Here is a 23,366-nt window from a genome sequence, read left to right as displayed (position 1 = left end):
TATGTATTTCTAATATTTTTACAAGCAATTCTAACGTATGATATCACGTGTGGCAAATCGTTGTGTTAACGGGTCGATCGATGATTGTTCGTCGTACATATTGGCTTCAAATGACGTCACAAGTAATGACGTCTGCGTTCCAAGATAAAAAAAATATTGCTTAGATGAGTGGACGAGCTCACAGCCCACCTGGTGTTAAGTGGTTACTGGAGCTCAACACATCAACGTAAATACGCCACCCACCTTGAGATATAAGTTCTAATGTCTCAAGTTTAGTTACAACCGCTGCCCCACCCTTCAAACCGAAACGCATTACTGCTTCACGGCAGAAATAGGTGGTGGTAAGACCGTGCGCGGTAATTATACAAAATTTACGATCTGTCCGGTTTCCTTTTACAAACAGTGACATCTTTAATCCTATAAATCGATGAGCAATAAACCAAGCGATTATAATGCAAACTTAAAGAGAAAAACATTTACTGTACGCATTCTAGAGACGAGATTTATTAGTATTTTAAGCCTATTTTATAAAAATAAATCTATTAGTATATTCTAAATTTATTTTAACTTCTCGTGAAAGCTATATAAAAATAAAATTACATGATTAGAAAATATTGCAATAGTATATGGCGGCTTTTCTTTTAAACAAAAAAAATCATGTGAGTAAATACATATTTCACTTTAAATTTAAACTATTAAGTATTAATTTTCTTAAACATAGTGTTATTTATAAAGCTTTCATATAACAATTTGTACCACAAGCTATTACATATAATAACAGTATATAATCTTAAACCACTAAAAAATTATTGCATCTTTAGTACACAGATTCCTAGATTTAAATTTATGAAACTATGAAGTGTTTCATCCAGGGCGATGTCGTAATCGTAACTAGAATAAACTATAGACCTAAAATAATCCGGAAATATTAAGTTATCGAATTAATCATAAATAATTATTATTATATATTTAGTCAAATAAAATTTTAGTCCGGAATCATCGGTTGTTCCACAGTGTATTTTATTTGCAAAGTTTATACTAAAAAAAAAACAATTTATATAGACAATAATAAACACAAAAGAATACGATAGCTGGCAATATACATTAGGAATTGCCAACACTAAAAAATATCTGAAATCCCATAATTTTATCCCATAATGATTTATACCTATTTTTATTTATTATACAAGCAAAGCACCGATATATTAATAACACTGCATTATTTTATAAAATATTTCGCTATAACGGATATAATCTGGTCATTTAGCTATGTTAAAAATCGTTTGTCCTGCTTATATATACTAAATTGTAATAAGTGCGAGTGGGAAAGAAACTACACACAGCACAGAACTTCTGTCAATAAGATTATCTTTTCTTACATATCCTTTATTGGTCTATAATTATCGATGCGACAGTGACGGACGAATACATGCTTCAAAGCTATTACTACATCCAACAACAATAACGTAGGCACTCTCAAATATATACACTATATACGTTACGTTTAAGATTCAAAATACAATTTATATAATCTTTGTAATCGTTGGCTTTTTAATAATAATAAGTGCAGGAATTGTTTATCTAAATTTCACGTAAAACAAAATACGCTAATTATTTCTCGTTTTTTCAATAGGAAAATTGCTTTCATGAAAAGTTACCAAATGAGTCTATTTATAGTGGGTATTTCTCGATGGATTGTGTTTGACTTATAAAAAAATTGTGACTTAGGGCGAGTAAGTTTATTTGTTTTTTCATCGTTTATTCTTAATAAATATACACATATATGGCATAGATGTTCTAATAATAATGATGATAGAAAAAATATTGAAATCATGTAAAAAAAAATATTATTAAAATATTCACCAAGGCAATGAGGTTGTCAAACCAATATGTTCTAGGTTCAGTTTTCGGAGAATTCCATAATTTTTCTTATTATAAATACTTAAATAAACAAATTATCGTATAAGGAGACTGCTATGCAAATTTAAACATTATGCAGTGAATTAGGGTTGCCAAAAAAATCTTATAAATATTTGTAAACGTTTTTATCTTAAAATCATATTTTCCGCACAAAGGTATTGGCATGACAACGACGGTAAGCTGTTACGAAGGATTACTTAATAAAAGTATACAATGAAAAAAGTATAATTAATTTACAGGTCTCAGCCAGCCTTAACCAAAGTCTAAAAAAAGCTATAGTACCTATTTTTATATATGAAGAAACAAAAACAAACATTATTGTCCGTATCACGTATTTAGTAAAATATCTCGAAACACTAAACTTGTCAAACAGAGATAACGCGGACGGTAGACATTTTTTTTCAATTAGAATTTACTAACAATAAAAATTAAATTGGAATGTAAATTTTCGTTGACCGCTTCCTAGTACCAAATTTTCGATAACGGTATTTCTGTATAGTTCCGAAACGATTTTATAGCGTACATAAATGCGGAATATACGGTTTAAGGGATAAACTCATCCTGTTGACTATGAATGGTTACTTAATGTATGATACGACCTACTGGCATAAGAAATTAAAATTTTATGGGAAGCTCAAGTCCTTATCACAAAAAGGCATTATTTAATTACTCACAACAAATGAACTAATTTATTGCAAAATTACATTTAACATTTTTTTTAATTTTTAATAATATGGCAAACACGTCGGTGCTTATTTTTTTTACATTTAAAATCAAGCATCCGAAAACCGTAACATGATATTTTGACATTATACAGATCTAAAAGCTTCTAATTAAACATTCAAAGAGTAGTTTCTAAATCAAAACGGATTTTAATCAAAGTGAGGGTAGTTGTTCAATGCATTTCATCAGTCTGCTCGCGACCACGGCGGATGCAACACGTATTGACGATGATTAATACCCCTTTATATTTATTAACTGCATCAAAATCTCTTATGAATAAACATTGAACTAAGCAATAGGGACATTGACAAATTTTCAACACGGTTAAGAATTTAATTAGCACGAAACATACAATTTTAATACGAACTTTTAATGATTTATTTCTCACGAGCACGCGTCGAGGCTGTCAATTACAATTGATTACATCACTAGAATCTGAACAAAGACTCATTGAGTAGAACAAAAAAATATCACAACTTGAGATTTGCACTGAAATTTTGTCAAATTCCTTATTATTTTTTGAAATAGAATATTCAATTATTATATGTGTGTCGTAGCATGGGACGGGTGACAGTTTCAGTAACGTTTCGTTTCACTCTTGAAATTTGCCGCGTTTTACAAATTCTGAATAGTATTAAAAAAATATGCAAAGTGTTACGCGTATAACGTAACGCCATAGAAGTATTTAGTAATGGGATGCACTGCTACGATGGATAGTCGATATTTCTTTATAATAGCACGAGAATTTTTTCCTTTTTTTCCTTGTACGAAGACGAGCATACGGCCCACCTGATGGTGAGTGGGTACCGTCGCCCATGGACTTCAGCAATGCCAGGGGCAGAGCCAAGCCGCTGCCTACCGCTTCATACTCTCCACAAGTATCTTATTAACACCATCATCAGACATCGTAGGGGCGAATAGGGTGATCGAGGCAAGAGAAATATTGAGTACACCAATAATAATATAATGATATATTTTCACATCCCTAGTCATGTAGTACTGAAAGATGTCAACGTCATACCGGCAACTGTCACCCGCATCATGCTACAGAGGACATAGTATAATGAACTCACCTTAAACGTTCAGCCGCGACAGTTTAGCTACGAGACGGAGTGGAGCCGATCTCTTTGCTTCAGCGCTTCCAGTTGCGGCACCAGAGATATCTTCTCGTTGAAGTATTCTTCTAGGGGTGGCTGCAGAAGCATTGTGGCCAGGAATTGTTCTAGGGTTATCGACCAAACGCTTTCAGACTCTTGAGACTGCGTCCTTCGAATTTCTTGTTCGTCTGGAGTGTTGCCATTTGGATCCATCTAGATACATAATTTTGATTTTTTTTTATTGCTCTATAGCAGTCTGAAGGTTACAAAAGTTAATTTGAAATTGTATTTGAATTATATCCTTTGAACGGGTATTAATGAACGTTTTGCCTAAATAGGTAAAATGCGGGTAGTATTTGAAGAAATGAGTGGGTGAAGGGGGTTAGGTAACATTTTTAAGATTTTTTACTTTTTACATTGAATGAAGGTGTTATGTGCCTATTAGTCATGTTAGACCTTATAATTCCGGCTTTAAGGGCTATTTTTAGAAATTGCATATGATGAATGAGTTATGTACGATGATATGTCGGAGAAGCCACAATTATTAACACCATCGTCAGACATCGTAAAAGCGAATAGGGTTATCGAGCTAAGAGAAATATTTAGTACACCAATCACGTTTGTTGTCTTAGAAAATTTTAAAGATCTTCTCTTGACGTTAGCAGACGAAATATGACAGTTCTTATGTCCCGAGTCCCGACGATACCGCGATACCGTGCCGCCATCTCTCGGGAATCGTGCCGCGTTTCGTTTAGCTACTAAACTAATGACCGTCTCCGACATAATTCTTTAAATACTTCATTAAAATATTGGACGCTACTCGTTGCTAACGCTCGCGCTGGTCTGTAACTGGTATACGACGCGCATGCGTTCGAGTGCCACGCATTCAATGTCGCTCTGTCTCTCTCTATTCCATGGTAGCGTTAAACGTTTAACGCCACCTTGTTGGAAGTCTCATTACAAGTGTCACTTCAAAAAATATTAAGTGAATTCATCCACAAATTGAGTTCATTGATTGTTTTCAGTAATAAAATAATAGTGTGGTGCAGGATATCTTACCGTGGAAGTGGACGACTGCTTCGCCGCGGCCGCCAGGTACAGACTGTCCTGGGACATTTCTCGCTCCAGATCCGGCCTGCGGTGGTTTAGCTCGCCAAGTTGTAACAGCAGGGTGCCTGTAATTGCAGTTGCACTTCACGTCATATCGCATCCACTTTAAAATCATTAAGTACATTTTTTTGTTTTATCAAATACTAGCGACCCGCCCTCGCTTCGCTTCGGAAACTGTAATCTATTATTGATTTCTCCACTATTTAATGGATGTTATTATACATATAAACCTTCCTCTTCAATCACTCTATCTATTAAAAAAAACCGCATCAAAATCCGTTGCGTAGTTTTAAAGATTTAAGCATACATAGGGACAGATATAGGGACAGAGAAAGCGACTTTTTTTATACTATGTAGTGATAAAAGCTTTTTTTATTGCTGATATGGGTGGACGAGCTCACAGCCCACTTGGTGTTAAGTGGTTACTGGAGCCCATATATACATCTATAACTTAAATGCACCACCCACATTGAGATATAAGTTATAAGGTCTCAGTGTAGTTACAGCGGCTGCCTCACCCTTCAAACCGAAACGCATTACTTTAAGTTTACTGGTGGCCCGAAGGCCTTTCCAGTTTCACCAGGACAGGTGGGCGAGCAAAGGCTCAGCCAAGAGGGGCGGGATTTGCTAACAACTGCCCGAGCGCCTCCGAAGGAGACCTAACAACTCAAGAGCAATTGTTTCGCGAATGAATCTACTACCGGATCGGAATCGCGACCCGCTGAGAAGATCCGGCGAGAAACTCAGCGGGCTGATGCATGGGCTAGGTTGCACGTCGACCTCTTTGTCGAGTTCGACGAGTACGGTTACCGGGGTCCCTAAGCCTGCCCCTAGTATTAGAGCTGAAGGCATCTAATGCAAAGGTTATTGGATCTGATGGATCCGTAAGGACGTGTCGAAACGCATTACTGCTTCACGGCAGAAATAGACGGGGCTGTGGTATCTACCCGTGCGGACTCACAAGAGGTCCTACCACCAGTAAAGACCAGTAAAGCCTTACAATAGTCTGGTTGCTTTTTTTTGAGTTGAGTTTTTTAACTTCTTACTATATATATACAACGAGATCTATTTTCCATAATTTTCAACACAGAAAATTTCCTTTTTACTCCAAAAATACTTTGTTGGTTTTAAATTTAAATGGATCATAGTTGTGGGCTAAGTGATGTCATAAATCGTGTGAAGGGCATGTTTTAATTTGTGGTAAACTGATAACACATAATTCAGTTTCTATACAACAACCTCTGAATACAAGGCACTCACTCACTCATGCCATCAGACTATGAGATCGTCAAAAAACGATCTAATAATTATAATATTAATAACGCGACTAATTTATAAAGTTATAAATATAACGAAATAACGATATCGAATCACATTCATAGAAGAAATCATTAAAATTTGTTAGTAGCCCGTATTGCGCTATTGAACACTGACGTCACTATACAACATATTTTTCCAAACTAAAACGAAATTAAAACGTTGGGACTTTCTTTTAAAAGAATAAAATGTTTCACGTTAATTTTTATTCATGAAATTTACAATGTTCATTTTTTATGGGATAATAAAAGTATCAGTAAAGATCCTGTTTATTGACTCGACCGGGTGATTTTTCTTGGAAATCGATGCGTTTTTTTATGTGTTACTAACGGCCCGCTCCGTTCCGCTCGGGTCTTTAACAAAAATTTCAACAATATTTGACGTTGTTTTATTTTTTTAAATAAAATAACACTTATTGGGGCATAACTATATGCTGTCGCGACATTTTTTGTAAATAATTATGTCTTCTACAAAGTCGTAGTACATTATTTTATTTTATTATCAAAAGTTTTCGCAGGGCACGCGATGTAAAGAATATTTTAGGTAATTTTTTTAAACCTTGAGTTACATTATTCGAGTTTTAGTAAGGATCCCTAATCTTTTTCAAAAAAGATTATAGCCTATGTCACTCTGGAATAGTGTAGCTTCCAAACAATGAAAGAATTTTTCAAATCGGTTCAGTAGTTTCGGAGCCTATCCAATACAAACAAACAAACAAACTTTCCTCTTTATAATATTAGTATAGAAAAGCTAGTGACCTGCCAAGACGACGGCTTCGTAGTGCGGCGCGCTGTGCTGCGTGAGGTCGTGCAGCGCGGCGAGGAGCTGCAGGAAGTGCGCGCGGGGGAGCGGCGGCGCGGGAGGGGGCGGGGCGGGGCCCGGGCTCGGGGGCGACGACCCCGCCAGTCCGGCTAGTCCGCACGCACGGACCGACTCCGACGTGTAGCCCTCCCATGGCGAGCCTGGAACGGATTAAGCTTTATTGAGGGTAGTGTGTTAGATTTTGGCTACGTCAGGTGGTATCATCTCGGTACGATTGAGACTTGGACGGCATGTTTTAAGGTGAATGACTGCATTCGCGTTAAATTTTAATGTTATTTATAAAAACGTAAGAGCTGGTGGATTTTAGTGAATCGTTTTCCAATAATCTCCTTTTACCTACAGCGAGTTCGCTTCTTGAAAATGATGATTTGTGATAATGCTACTTGGTAAGTCAACATTAAAAATGGAATAATTTTATTTTGATAGATAGCTTTACAAAACGGTAATGTAACAGGAATAAAACTGAACGGACACGCCGTCAAAAGTCTCGTGTGACAGATGATACATTACGTGGTCACGAAATTTCAACTCCTAAGCCGTGTACTTATGCATTAGTAAATTAATATCGTTTTTTTCATTAAATATCGTATTGAAAAATCTTCCCTTGCAACTTAACGGACATAATTTCAATTTATCCTCTAAAATGTTATGTAGTTTGTTATATATGTATATGTGTCATTTAAAATATTACTAACCGGTTTGACTTGTGGTGCTTTCAGTGGACTTATCCATGTTGCTACCTTCACCGCACACTTCACTTATCGATCGCTGCAGACCTGACAGCGCTAATGGTTCTGGCGTTGGTGGATTTTCTATGCTGTTTTAAATAATATTTCATTAGTATTAGTTATTAGATTAAAACATTTTGGCGTCACGTCCATTATTATTATTTATATCGATGATAAGACTATTGTGATTATTTTGTCCGTTATATATGGGAACTCAGATTTGCTTCGGATTTCGAACAGTAGACTAGCCAATATTCTAGCAAAAATCAGATATTCATTAAAAGAGTGGCTGCTTGTAAAGTAATTGTCCCACAAAAAATACACGACAGAAGTGAAGCTTCTTAAGTGAGACCAAAATATACGCGACAGAAGTGAAGCTTCTTGAGTGGAGACTAAGCCATTTGACCCATCTTTACTCACTCGTCGAAGAAGGAGATGGCGTCGGCGGCGACCTCTTCCCCGGTTTCTGTGAAGTGCGTGGGCCTGAGGTCCTGGTGGGTGAGCAGCGGCGGCGCGTGCGCGCAGTACAGGGCGCGCAGCCGGCGCTGGGCGTCGCCGCGGGTGCTCAGCCCTATGGCCACGCTCAGGCCGCGCGCGCTCACGAACCCGTCGTCGTCGTGGTCCATTAACTACCGTCACAAAACGATAACGATAAACATATCGATTATAAGTATAATCCGCATATATTATAATCGATTATAATTATAATCCGTATATAAACTACTCAAAACAAAATAGGGCCCACCATGTTTTATAAATGAATTTTACAAATTCTTTTTCTTTTTTCAGTTTTTATGATTAGGAATGAATAAATTAAGGTTTTTGAAAGTGTGTGAACATTAACAAGAGCAAGTTTTGCCAATTTTATAGAATTTAGTCAAAATTTAGAGTTTTTAGGAAAGTTGACAGAAATTATTGATTTAAGTAAAGTTTGATTTTGATTTTTATTATTGACTAAATCAATGAGTTTGATGGTGCTTAATAGCGAGTAGATCCTCCTCTGCTCCGAATGCACTCTCTGAATCTGCCTGGGACACTTTCAATCAAGTGGGTGATGTTTTCCTCGGGTATTCGCTCCCAACACAATTTTAGGGCGTTTATGAGCTCTTGTCGGTTAGTCACATTACTGAAGTTCGATTTGAGGCTTCTTTTCAATTGGTCCCATAAATGTTCAATGGGGTTAAGATCGGGACTCATGGCCGGCCACGGTAAAACCGTAATATTGGCTTCAGAGAAAGCTCTCTGGGTTGTTCGCGCTGTATGTGGGCGAGCATTGTCTTGCATAAAGACGAAGTTTTCACCCACTCTTTGTGAAAATGGGATGACATGGGGCCGAGTTATTCGATCGACATACCGGGAGGTAGTTATGGAACCTTCTTCCAGAATTACCAGCTGACTTTTACCGAGCAAGCTTATTCCAGCCCACACCGTAACATTTGGATCTCCAAAATGATCCCTTTCACGTGTGCAAGGTTCTGAAAAACGTTCTCCTTCTCTTCTCCACACGCGCACTCGACGATCATCGCTGAAAAACTTCACTTTACTTTCGTCCGTAAAGAGTACATTTCTTCGTTGTCCATTGTCCACTCCGCATGCTCGCGAGCAAACCTCAAACGGGCTGCACGATGCGCTTTTGTCAATTTTACACGAATAACACGAGATCTGGAAAGTTGTCCGTCATCATGGAGCCGATTTCGAATGGTTTGATCACTAATTCGTGTGCCAATCGATTGCAGCAGTCGATTTTGTAAGTCGCGGGCGGGAATCGTACGCTCTCGACGTGCAGTCAATCTGATATACCGGTCTTCCTGGACAGTTGTAGCTCGCGGTCTTCCTGATCCAGATCTCCTCGTGATACTACCTGTCTCTAAAAAGCGTTCCCATGCATTTCGAATAGCTCGTCGCGACACACCAAGACGTCTTGCCACTGATCTCTGAGATTCTCCCTCCTGAAGCATAAATACTGCTCTTGTTGCTGTTTCCACATCCATATGACGCCGAGAACCAGGCATAATGATCGCGAGTAACACCGAAATCAAGTCGAAATGAAAAAAATAGACGTGCGACTGTAACATTCAGAATGTGACTGAGGGAACAAGTGACTGAGAATTTGAGTAATAAACGTTTTTTGGAGTACTTCACTTTTTTTGTCTACACACCATTGAATTCCTGACTTGAGACATTGATAACGTTAGATAAACATGTCAACAATACTTAGAAATGCTTAACTTCACTATTTATTTCCCAACAATTTTTTTTAGACGAATTTCGACATTAACGTAGAGTGGGCCCTATTTTGTTTTGAGTAGTTTATTATAATCGATTATAATTATAATCGATATTAACTTCCGTCATAAAATATAACGATAAACATATCGATTTTTAATTATAATCGATTATAAATAATCCTGGTTTTTTTATTGTTGCCTTTGAAGGCACCTGCTGGTAAGTGGTTACCGTCGCTCAGACGTCAGCAATGCCAGGAGCAAAGCCAAGCCGCTGCCTACCATTATGTACTCTCCGCAAGCCTTATTTGAAGAAGGACATGTCATAGCGGTCGGGAAACACTGTAGAGAGAAGTTCATTTCAAGGCCGGGTGGTACGTGGCAGAAAAGAAACGCACTGTCGATGAACTCTGCTCGGATGACAGAAAGTGTGATAGTAAAAAGGAGATGAGATCATCTCGAATAATTCCTCAGAACATTTGGTATAATAGTCAGGGGATATTGGGGCAAAATAAAATGTTTATATTATCATACGGGTAATATTTTCAAACTAATCGGGCTTTTTGAAAATAGCGTTGAACGTTTTTGAAAAAGCAAACAATTGTATATTTGGTTACCTTAAACATTCTAGCAGTAATAGCTTCGGCGTAATCCCCTTTAGCCCAAGGCGATAGAGCAGTGAATAAACTTTTGAATTGGGTGTAATCGAGTCGGTAAGCTTCGTAAGGAGCTTCCAATCTTTCGCAAGGTACACGCTTCGCCCAGAATAACTCTTCGCGTATTATGCTTAAGAGATCCTATAAAGAAGATTAAAATATATTGTTTGTTACAGTTTTACTAAATTTAATGATATAAAATTCTCATCGCCTATGTTAGTCTGAAATACATGATATAGCTTTTTTTACAATAAAATCATTTTTTCTTACACTATTTTTAATTCAAATTTATTAAAATTTATTTTCTATTTTTAGTTGGATTTTCTATAAAAGCGTATTTTGTTAGTTTTTTTAAACTATTATTTATTTTTCATTTTTTTAGTTGAATTTCAATATTTTCAATATTTTTTTTAAATATTGAATTGTCATCGGTCCTTAATAAGTATACCAAATTTCGAGTTAATCGGATGTTTTGAAGGGGGTCAAAATCATGTTCAAAGATTCCGTTACATTTTTTTTTTGTTGCTAAGGGGGTGGTGGGCGAGCTCACAGCCCACCTGGTGTTAAGTGGTTACTGGAGCCCATAGACATCTACAACGTAAATGCGCCACCCACCTTGAGATATAAGTTCTAAGATCTCGGTATAGTTACAACGGCTGCACCACCCTTCAAACCGAAACGCATTACTGCTTCACGGCAGAAACAGGCAGGACGGTGGTACCCACACGCGCGGACTCATAAGAGGTCCTACCACCAGTATCATAAGAGGTCCTACCACCAGTAAAATACATAGGTCTGAAGCTAATAAAAGCGTATTAAAAACGCTGTACATTGTAAGCATGGTTTTCCTCACATGCAATTCATTAGGCTCCAGCAGCTTGTCTTGTTGTAAAGCCCTCAATGTATTCCTCTCCAAGCTGTCCTCTAGTTGTTTGACTACCCGCAGCCGGTGTTTCAGCCGCAAGTGCTCTATATGTTCGCTGGTAACGGTGCTGCCGTACGAACGGTAAGTGCGGTAAATGAGATCTTGAATCTTTATTGTCTGAAATATAAGGTACATTATTGACTGTAAATGTAAGTTTTTTTTTTCCTACCTATGCTGATAGCCTTGTGATGCTATTTCAGCTTCTCCTTGACGTTTAGGTGAGCTCACAGGGCTCAAACCGGAGTGTTGCTAACACTGGCCTTAGCAAGAATAGTGCTTCGCAAAATCTATAAGCCGCGCCAATAAAGAAACGAATCGAAAATGGCGTATATGTACCTGCACTGACAGATGGTAGGGTCAACAAATAAAAAGAAAGATAGGAAGAAAAAGTTGTTTATTGAAAAAAAATATAAAAAAACAAATGATGAGAATGTACTTTACTTTACTTTAGGTCCTGACAGAGGGGGAGGTGTCTCATCTGGGATGCAACTTGCGTAGACACTTTTGCTGCCATTCAACAACAAAGGGAAAAAGAAAGTGAAAAAACTCGAACTCAACAACAAAGTCAGAACTGATTTTTATTTGCATGCAGTACGCGCCGTGTGCGACTAAAGACCGCAATAGTTTAGAGTGAGAGCGCATGATCGCCCACGCGATCGAAACGCGACCCACTGAGAAGATCCGGCCAGAAAGTCAGTGGGCTTTGTCTATGGGTTAATTTAGTCGTCGAGCCCTTCGTCGCGAGCGACGGGTTCGGCGAGGAAGGTGACCGGTAAGTTAATCTGTGGCAAACGGCGCGTTCAACTGTCAAGGACCTTTTGGCGGGAACGCGAGGAGTGAAGTTGTGTGATTTGTTTTATTTTGTCTATTTAGTGTTTCTTCAGGTTTAAATGTGTAATAATGGTGGTTTATTTACTGTTTAATATCTGTGAAAGTGCACAAATGTGGGAAAATGAAACAAAGCCGCTGGACGCAACTTCTCGGGATCCTCAGAATCATTAAAATTAAAATAAGACTTGACCTAAAGATCTTAGTTATCAGGTCATAAAATAACTTTAAAAAAAAACAACTCTCAAGAGTAAGCAATAGTGACAGTGGGATTTTTTCATTGTCGTTGGACTCTCGTTAATACGGCTAATATAGGTACGTGAAGAAAAAACTTTCTTTTTTAGCAAAATTGCGCGGACTGAGGAGTATAACATTTCCCACACTTAAACAGAATATACAGGGGGAGTGCAGAATGCTATTTTTTATTTAATTATGCATAATAAATACATTAAATCCTGAGCGAGCAACGACAAGAAACTTTTTTGTTTAATATATTAAAATTGATTAATTTTTGAATGGAACGATGTGATTGTGACGTACTTTTGCCTCAGTTCGTGGTTCTGTGGACAGCGCCATTGCTTCCTCGTTGTAAATGCCTTCTAGATACTCGTTTAAAACCTGCATAGCCTGCCCATCTTCTGTACATTTGAGTAGCTTCTCGTGGTTGATGTCGAGAATGGTGAGCGTTACCTGACGAAGTATATACCATTTTAACCGACTTCAAAAAAGGAGGATGTCTTCACTTCGATTGGATTTTTTTTTGTTACTTCTAAACTCAGTTATTTATTTACAAATCGTTTTGTAAGGATGGAAGAATATACTTCTAGATTGATCCAATGCAAATTTAATCAAAATCGGTACGGGAGTTTGGTTTTAAAATAACTAGAAAAGACATGTCAATCAAATAAAAGGAAATTGCGTATTTTGCTTTTTAATGAGTTTAGTTGATTTTTCCCTACCCATTCGCTGGTAGCCTAAGAGGCTATTTCAGCTGAGCTCATGCGCTCAATCTGAGGACGTTGCTAACACTAGCCCTAGCAAGAGCAGTGCTTCGCAGAATCTACCACCGGATCAGAATCACGACACAGTGAGAAGATCCGGTAAGAAAATCAGTCGGCTGTGTCTATGGGTTAGTTCGCTCGTCAAACTAGAAAGAATTTGACGAGGACGGTGACCGGTGCTTGAAGAGCCTAAAAGCACCGAGAATGGATCCGGGGGATCCGACAAGACATGTTTCGGCTTTGCGTTGCCCCGTCGCGGTTCAAGTTCTCAATTCTTACATTTGTATACATTATCGTATTACACAGGAGGCAATAAATCGTACCTGGAATATGACTTTAGCGCCATCATAAAAGAAACAGTCCATAACGTTGACCGCGCACTCGTACGGCATCACGCTGATGAACAGAGTCAGGAACCAAGACAGACTGATCATTTTCATCATTCCTAGTTCGTCTAGCTTCGCGTGTAATTCCGGCAGATGAGCTTCTGTTAGTTCTTCAAGAACTCCTTGATCGACCTAAAAATGTATATAATTATTTTTAAAATCTTTGTTTTTGAATGAATTTTCGTTATTAAATATGACTGCAAATATAAGATTTTCAAGGAGGCATCAGCGAGTTAACATCGGAACGAAACAAAGAAAAGAAAATTGTAACCTAATGGAACGCAATTTTTATTACTTAACTAGCTGACCCGGCCGACTTCGTATTGCCTCAATCGATAAATAAAAGACATAAACTTTTGTATAAAATAAACTTAAAACAAACAAAAGGAATCCGTTCGACGGGTGACACATCAAAGGAAAAACAAAATTGTTATTTTTATTTAATTCTGAGCATTTTCTTATTTATCTACCTTTCAAACTTTCGCTGGACTTCGAAAAATAATTCAAGACCAAAATTAACCAAATCGGTCCAGCCGTTCTAGAGTTTTAGCGAGACTAACGAACAGCATTCATTTTTATATATAGAGATTATATAGATAGATAATAAACAGAGTCGCCATAGGAAAATATAATTCGTCATTGATGACGTAACATTTCCGTATGAAAATCTTCTTGACTCGAATTATTTAAAAATCTATACTTTAATTATGCTGTGCGAATTAATTCATTAATAGTCATGATTTTTATGTAACCCTATTTTAGGTTTTTTTAGACATAATAATTTATTAATTTTCTTTCCTCATTTATCACTGTTCCTCTTTGATTTATATTAACTGTGAAATAATATTACATTGCGTAATAAAACAGATTATGCTCTATGAGTCATATGATTGATAAATAATAACAGAACGATTTATTGTAGTGTGCTTAGTAATAGTATTACGGTTCTAAAGAGAGGCGTTTATCATTAAGAGCAAAGTTACTTCAAAATTTAAAAAAAGCTAAAAGTGACATAATGTTTCACGACTTATTCAATATTCTTACTGGTGGTAGGACCACTTGTGTGTCCGCACGGGTAGATATCACCACCCTGCCTATTTCTGCTGTGAAGCAGTAATGCGTTTCGGTTTGAAGGGTGGGGTAGCCGCTGTAACTATACTGAGACCTTAGAACGTAACATATCAAGGTGGGCGGCGTATTTACATTGCAGATGTCTATGGGCTCCAGTAATCACTTAATATCAGGCGGGCTGTGAGCTCGTATACCCATCTAAGCAATAAAAAATGTGTCCCATACGTACCAGAGCTCCGACTACCCTGGTATTGTAGTAATCTGGCAACAAAGTCTCGCATATTGTTGCTAACAACCAGAATGCTTGCTCTTCCGGACAATATATGAGTAGTACAGACGCCACGATGTTCATCGCCTGACAATATCCTATTGTGGGATTCTTGCGAGCGTACGCGCATAAAACCCGACGTAATGCCGATATTCCTGATTGTAGAAAAAAAAACCCCTAAAATTTGTATCAAGTAACTGATAACCCTACTTCAAAGCATTAGATTTGTAGGGGTTTTTGTAATGTTTAAACCGCAAAACAATAAGGTCATCTCGGATCCTCCCAATCCACTAACATCCAGTCATCGTTCTCGTCGAACCCTTCGCTTTTTTTTTTATTGCCCTAGTAGACAGACGAGCAAACGACCCACCTGAAGGTGAGTGGTTACCGTCGCCCATGGATTTCAGCAATGCCAGGGGCAGAGCCAAGCCGCTGCCTACCTTGCGACGAAAGGCTCGGCGAGTAAATTAACCCACAGACACAGCCCACTGAGTTTCTCGCCGGATCTTCTCAGTGGGTCGCGTTTCCGATCCGGTGGTAGATTCTGCGAAGCACTCCTCTTGCTAGTGTTCGTGTTAGCAACAACGTCAGGTTTGAGCCCCGTGAGCTGACATGCCTGCCAGCCCGGTGACGACTGTGATGATCAGCTTAGGTAGGAAAAAAAACAGCAAAATTAGCTCACCGATATCGTTTTGAAATGCCCTATGTTCCGGCAGTGATCTGTGCAAATCTCGTTCTATTTCATCGTTCGCCTGGTTCTTCGATGAAAGAGCCTCATTAACCAGTCTTTCGTACAGTCCTTTGTTCTGTGCCTTCTGCAGTATAGAACCCGAGAACACGCTCCATAGTTCTCCACGAAGAGACTCAGGCAGGCCGCTGACGACTAATTCGCTACCGTCTGTCGTTTGGTACATGCTCACCCCTCGACCGACTTCCGCCATGTGGTCTTCCCATCTTTTCTCCTATAAAAAACGAGCATCAACAAAATTCGCTTCACAACTAAACGGTGTTCTCAAGTTAAATTTATTTCAATCCACCTTTTTCAGTTGCATTTGTTTAATCGGTGAAGTTTGATGAGTCTTGAATAGCGTCATCAAAGGGGGCTGCGGAGTCCAGTGACTGTCATTTTCGAGTTTCACCATTGCCCGTATCGCCTTCTCCCTATACACATCACTGCACAATCAAGTTATGTTACTGATACGTGAATTGAACAGCCTTAAAAATATGATTCCCGAACGCCGTTAGCGTTGCCGTGGCTGGAACATGCTGTGTTAAATGATTAGAAAGCAAATCGATGCCTCCAATGAACACTACTCTAGCTCAAAATGTAGAAATGTTCGTTTTTCACGCATAATCGCTTCACTATTTTAAAAGTATTAAAAATTCATTATTGATGGGGTTCGAAGCAAGAGTAAATCAGCTAGTTTCACAAGAAAAAACCATAAATACATCTGCAATAATAAAGATTTTATCAACTTTTTTCGTTTAAACGCTCCTCCTGTAAACCTACGAATTTGGAGTTAGAGTAGTGTTCATTGGAGGCATCGAAGTAGAAGCAATAGCATTTTTGAAAATAGATTTCTTATTATGGTTTGACGAAAAAATTCTAAAAAAAACCTCGAAGACAATAACAGATAATTACAAAACGAAACTTTTAAAACATTATTATCATTCACATTACACATGCATTAGCATAGACAGGTTTAAAGTATCAAATATTATCTCGAACGCGACACGACGATAGCTAAACACAGCGTAACAATAATTTGAAAACAATACTAAAATAATATGTATTCGCACAGTTAATTAACTCGTGTGGATTTAGCGAATAGTGAAAATTACCATTCAAATAAAAATATGATCGGCTAGGGTTAGGCCTACTTTTTAATCAGAAGAGAAAAAACAAAGAAATTTGGACCGGAATCGTTTTAACAAAAATCATAAACTAATTAATTATTCTTTCCTCTCTCGCCCGTGTTTCGATAAACCGCAAATATGTGTTCATAGTTGGCATTGCGTGATACTGCTACTGAAATCTTGTGGAATAGCAAAATTGATAGATATTTACACTGTTCACATTTCAGGCCGTTATCAACATTTGTAAAGTCCTGTGAAGATTAAGGTTTACCATTGTGGATGCAATGCGTATTTTTGGGTATAATATATATAAGCCGGCTTTGGGCATTGTGGCCCTAGACAAAATGTAAAAATTAAAGGCTCTTAACATTTTGACAAACGAAAAAGGCAACGAATTAAACTTCACACACGTATGTACTTTCAGTGAAGCTTGCAAACGCTTTGAAACATGCCCTTAAATATGTCATTTAATTTCTTACTTTGGTAATTTGGCCAGTAGCTCAGAGATTTTGTGCACAAGAAAATCCCTGTCGGATATATTTCCGAAGAGGAAACTGGTGTGGTGGGCGGTCGTGATGAGGATGCTACCAGAATCTCCTGAGCTTCCAGTGCCGCCGGAGTCAGCGCGTTCCACTTGATGTACGTTGCGCAGTGGGATAGTCAGTCGTACCAAATTTGGCACCTGCAATATATTTGCTACACTTAGCGTTCATTTGGCTGTTATTTAATAGAATCAAAACGGTTTTGGCACAAATATTTCGATATTAGCGGAATGGGTCCTATAATCACTCATAAAGCCCTCATCTCTTCATGTGGTTGACGTAAAAAGAATCACTGGGAAAAGGACCGCAGCTTTCCGAGTATTATACCTAGTCAGGTCATAAATTCTGTCACATGTTTAATGTAAAATAATTGAAACAGGTTTATTCATTATGTAACCATTCATATACCAAAATGAACTTAACAAAACATAGATTCTTATGACACTAAAGTTTATTCAAAATGACCTCCGTGATTTGAATACAGGCCTTCAATCTGCGCGGCCAGTCGTCTATCGCAGCACGAACGAGGTCCATGTCAATATCGGCGGCTGCCTTAATCAAGGATGTCTTGAGTGACTCCAAATTGGGATGAGGCTTTAAGCACGCCTTTTCCTCCAAGTGTTGCCATATCTTGTAATCTAACGGATTCAAATCTGGACTGGAGGAGGGCCAGTCTTCGTGCCGGATGAAGTCGATTTCACGCGCCGCCAGCCAGTCTTGTGTGCTCTTCGCTCTATGAGCTGGCGCCGAATCTTGTTGGAATATTGCCTGTATGTGCCTGTTATTGAACATGGTATGAGAAACAGGTTCCACAAGGTTCGTCAGGACTGTATTTTGATACACAACTGCATTCGTTTTTACACCTTTCTCACAAAAATGTACCTCTGTTAAGCCCCAATAAGAAACTCCCAACCATATCATGAGCGAGGATGGAAAATGACCTCGTTGGACACGCGGAATACGGTTGCTCGCTTCTTTACTACTGTGTGCGTACACCTTATCATTTTGTTTGTTGTATCTCTCTTCTACGGTAAAAATTTTTTCATCCGAAAAAAGAATTTCCCGATTTTTTTTCCCGCGTACCGCTTCAACAAAGCGCGGCATCTCTTCAGTCTCAGGTCCATTAGATGAGCATTCAAACGATGTCCTGTTTTTCTTCGATATGCCCCAAGCCCTAAGTCTTCATTTAACACCCTTTTCACCGTGGTTCTGCTTAACCCCATCTGAAGGGCCAACAGTTTCTGCTTACGTTTGGGATTTCTTTGAATTCGCGCCTTCACAGCTTTTATCACTGCTGGAGTCCTAACAGACCGAGGGCGACCACTTCTTGACCTGTCATCTACACTAGAGTCTTCATTGTATCGTTTGATGGTACGATAAACGAATCTTTTGGTTATATTCAAATTTTTCAGTATGTTAAAAATTTGAATTGGCGCGTAACCGCAACGATGCAACGCAATAACTGCAACACGGTCTTCTTTAAACGTCCACTCCATATTTAAAAATGAGTTAAAATTCTAAAAGTATACATTTTTATTTTCATGAACAATTTGAAATTCGAATTCAATAAACTTTTTTGTGGCCAGCATTCTAAAAGAAAAGTTTTTACTGTGTGACAGTACTTATGACCTGACTAGTTATCAAAGTACTGCAATCATCCATAGGTATACGTTTATTGGTAGGAGGGCGTATTGTGATCCCGCACAAATGGTTACGGGAGCTGATGTAAGAGATCGCGTGCTCAGGTTTAAAAAGTGGTTCAGTTCTGCCAATCAAGGCGAGTGCCAACAAACATATTGTGAAGTCTATGAGTATCGAACTTCTTAACACCAAAAAAATGTAAACAAAAAAAACGATTACAAAAAAATCATCACATGTAATAATACTACGTTCAAACGATAAATACAAATGCTGTAATGGTTCTGTAAACAATGGACGTGGTATCGTGACTAACACATTTGTAAACAATAAATTTAAGGATAGCTGTAGGTATAATAAGTGTGTTGTTTAATCTATAGTCAACTTTAAATAATTGAAACTTATCCAGTAAGGTATTACAATTCTACACTACTCATATGAAATTTATATTTGGTAATTATTGAAGGGGACTTGACGTGATGTTTTATTAGTAGATCTATACTAATATTATAAAGAGGAAAGATTTGTTTGTTTGTTTGTTTCGAATAGGCTTCGAAACTACTGGACCGATTTGAAAAATTCTTTTTCCATTAGAAACCGACATTGTCCCTGATGAACATAGGCTACTTTTTTTTATTTTTATTTTTTTGGTTTCATGTGTTTTAATGTTTCCGAAGCGAAGCGAGGGCGGGTCGCTAGTTTATTAATATAGTTTTTTCAGTAGTAACGTTTTATTTTAGAAGTAAGCGATGAAAACACGCTCTGCCTATATTTGAAAATCCTGAAAATCCTATCGGGCATCACACTTCGGGTTAAGGAGGTCACCCCGAGAGGCTCAGCAGCTCAAGGTAGTTAGCTTACATTATGGAGGAGCTGAAATGGTCCTCGGTAAGGTACCTTCCGTCCACACGCAAAATAAGCGCATTATGAGGATGTCCATTTATGGCGAATTGCCACTTTTTTATGTAATGTTTGTATTGTATTATTTCAATGAAACATCGAACTATGTCTTAAGATAAATAACCCGATAAACATTTAAGCCAAGGGTACACAAAGAGTGGGTATTTGAAACATCTCATTATATCTTTCCCAAGTTCATACATTCAGGTGATAATGATACAAAGTATTATAGCACTGTGTCCCTGTAAATTATTTCTAACAAAATAAGATCTGGCTGAATTTATAATATTCTTTTAAATTATAAAAAAAATATTGTTAAAATTGACAGTCTCTATGGCTCTACTTTACAACAAGTTGATAGTTAAGTTTCTAATTGTGCTTGTATTTTTTTATGATTAAATTAATTAAGTTTAAGTTTATTCTGCAATTCTAATACCATAAAGAAACAGTAACTAAACAAAAAAATAATAGTAGGCACTTATTTATGTATATATTATTATGTCCATAATAACCATCTGTTTTAATTTGAATAAGATTTTCAGAACCTAAAATATGTAACGTTTTTGCCCATTTTATACATTAAAAATTATTTGTAGATAAGTTTTGTGTATAAAATGGGATTTTTAGATAGGTATAGTGTAACATGAGTTGACCTGAATCATTAGATTATTCACTGAACAAGTAATTTATACATACCCTGCTGTCAAAACATATAAAATTCTGAGACAAATATAGTCTTCCCCAATTGTGTTTTTTATTGTATGGTGTCCAGAGAGTACATTCTTCAGTACCATCAAGTTTTTCTGTTTGAGGCAATCTGAACCTTAGTGTGTATAAATTTGATTGCTTTCTAGCATCTAAGTCACGTTTTAAAAAAGATGCTTTCTTTGGCACATTTTTGCTCAGTTTTGTTAATAAATCTTTATCAATGTTGAAGGTTCCAGATTTATCATCTATAAGCCTAAAAATTTCAATCTCTTAAGACAAAAATTACCTATTTTTGAGTAAATTGAAAACAATATTTATATTAGGTATATACTTAAATACTTTTCAATTGTCATAAACACTTAGTCATATTAGTGTGTCAAACTTTCATTATATTACAATGCCTGCTAACATTTCATGCACAGATCATCAAGTACAAGTCTTCTGAAGTCTAGAATGCTACTAGCTTTAATACATTTTGAATTGTGTGCAATGTTTTAATCAATAATAAATACCAATAGTTGTATTTCAAAAAAGTTTTGGTTTCTGTTGTATAATGTATCACCAAAGTCTAAATAAAAAATACTTACTGTTTCATAGCAATATTGGCGAGCTGCTGCATTAATGCAAAAGTCTCATTCTTCTTCAAAAACATAGTGAAATAATGCTCAGCATCCCTGGTCACCACTTTAATGGAGTCTGGAAATATTAGGCTGTGTGTTTTTGCGAGTTCTGTCACATCAGCCCAACGTATCTTAACAGCTGTTTTCCGACCGATAATGTACGAATAGAAACACATGTAATGGACAGACAGATACATCCATCCCTGACGTGGCATTTTTCCCTTCCAATAACTAAAAAATGTATATATATATTTAGGATAATGACATAAATGTGTATATTTTTTAATTCAAGGTCATTGCAATATTCCTTACCTGCATGAATAATAGCACACAAGTTTTTCATCTTTGGGCATATTAAATCTTTGGTGAAATTCATAATCAACATTTTTGTAAGTTATTGTGTCTTCATCTGTACAAAATGGATTCTTATTTAATAAAATAAACAAATAGACGGGATGCAACAGCATAGAATTACATAAATTTATAAGGTTACATTTTGTTTTTCAAAATACCTTCAGTTATATTTTCTTGTTCAGTTGCCATAACAGAGTTAATTTTACAGCATACAAATTCTGTGACTTCTTCCTCGGTGTCAAAGGAGTGGAGTGTTGAACAAACATTGTCAATAAGCCACTGCCAATCTTGACGGATCTGTTGTTCCGTCAATGCAGTTGCTATTACTAAAACAAAAATAAATAAATAATTATTATGTTACTTGTTTTGGATACCTGCAGGTTTCCTGAATTCTGTCTAATTTAAAATTACATTTTCAACATTTATTGTGGAATAATATTATTACTAGCTTATTAACAAAATAACTCCTTAGTTTACTTTCTTCAATAAAATCCAAATTGACATACCATAATAGATTTCGGAGTTTGGAGTTTGATGTAATATTCTGTAGGGCGCAGGTTTGGTGTCTCGGACGCTGTCTAAAGTACCAACAAGAAGCGAGGAGAGCCCTTTTGATTTACCATGTCCTTTTCTACATTGTAAAACAAAATACAAAGATGTTTCTTCCGTATCCCTGAAGCAAACGAAACCGCGACAGATTAATAAAATTAAATACACATTAAGTTAAGGTTGACTTTTATATTTTTGTTATTGATTGAGAACTTACCATAGTGCGGTTTTCAAATATATTTCTTGAGGTTTCACCCACATGATGATAATTCTTATTAAAACCTTCCCAAATTGGTGTTGAATGTTTTTACATTTCTAATTGTTTTTCTTTTAAATAAATGTTATTTTCTCCAATTTTTACAACACAACTTATAACTAGTTAGTGAATTAGGTTTTTTCTTGTAACTATTTGACGTGTTTTTTTGACCCGATTAATACCTAGGTAGGTGCCTACAAACTTCTACTTAATATTTTGAGATTTTGTTGACAATGACGGGCGTCGGACACTGACAATAACGACAAATTCATTTCTTCGTTCAGAAATAAAATTTAGTAACTCTCTGCGCCAAACTTACTAGTGTTAGGAAACCTTAAATCTCAACCGAAATGCATTTAATATTACTGACAAGATATACACTGACCAGAAATGGTGGATACAAAGAAACTATTAATTTGTTTTATATTTTTTAGTTCGTTATGAAACATAACATTTTCATTCATTAAATACTACTAAGCAATTCGAACAAGCACATTCGGACCATACGCTACCACTACATTTTATTCGCGTCTATTAGCGCTACGTTGTAGCTTCGAGTAAATGTATAGTGTACACAGCTGCGACTCGGCTTGTCAGAATGTCAAAGAATGATAGAGACGTTATAGGGTTAACCCGTTTATTCAATCATTAAAATTGTCAAAACTCTCAAAACGCATGTATACAACTTATTTTAAATTATTAATCAGCGGGGCCAAGGTTTTTAATGAAGGATTTTTAAGGAAGGGTTTGATGTGTGGCACCTTGTCGTTCAAGGCAAAGCAGAAGACACCAGAGGGCATGAAAGGCTGCCCATGTGATGGACCGACCAAGTCAAGTGGATCGTTAGCGGTTATTTGCATGAATG

At 37.0% G+C, this 23,366-nt stretch overlaps 1 protein-coding gene across 3 annotated transcripts; it reads right to left on the bottom strand.

Moving 5' to 3' along the window:
• Positions 1–1,370: 1,370 nt before the first annotated feature.
• Tbc1d8-9 (TBC1 domain family member 8/9) lies at positions 1,371–23,061 on the bottom strand. Of its 3 annotated transcripts, XM_089730422.1 has the most exons (20): positions 22,463–23,058; positions 22,203–22,369; positions 21,855–22,022; positions 21,655–21,751; positions 21,310–21,573; positions 20,711–20,975; positions 17,414–17,616; positions 16,115–16,250; positions 15,760–16,039; positions 15,039–15,232; positions 13,676–13,870; positions 12,892–13,041; positions 11,452–11,640; positions 10,560–10,739; positions 8,138–8,346; positions 7,685–7,806; positions 6,926–7,129; positions 4,800–4,915; positions 3,717–3,953; positions 3,130–3,267 (listed from the first exon to the last, which is right to left on the bottom strand). In XM_089730422.1, the coding sequence occupies exons 1-19, from the start codon at positions 22,504–22,506 to the stop codon at positions 3,744–3,746; spliced, it is 3,393 nt and encodes a 1,130-aa protein (XP_089586548.1). In that variant the 5' UTR covers positions 22,507–23,058; the 3' UTR covers positions 3,130–3,267; positions 3,717–3,743. The 3 variants fall into 3 exon arrangements, with proteins under 3 accessions (XP_089586549.1, XP_089586547.1, XP_089586548.1); XM_089730423.1 differs by having other exon boundaries at positions 1,371–3,953; positions 16,115–16,238; positions 22,463–23,061; XM_089730421.1 differs by having other exon boundaries at positions 1,371–3,953.
• Between the last annotated feature and the right edge of the window lie 305 nt (positions 23,062–23,366).

This window comes from Bombyx mandarina, chromosome 10, assembly GCF_030267445.1.
Source record: "Bombyx mandarina strain Sakado chromosome 10, ASM3026744v2".
NCBI classification, from domain to species: Eukaryota; Metazoa; Arthropoda; class Insecta; order Lepidoptera; family Bombycidae; genus Bombyx; species Bombyx mandarina.
This window is presented reverse-complemented; position numbering and strand designations above follow the sequence as displayed.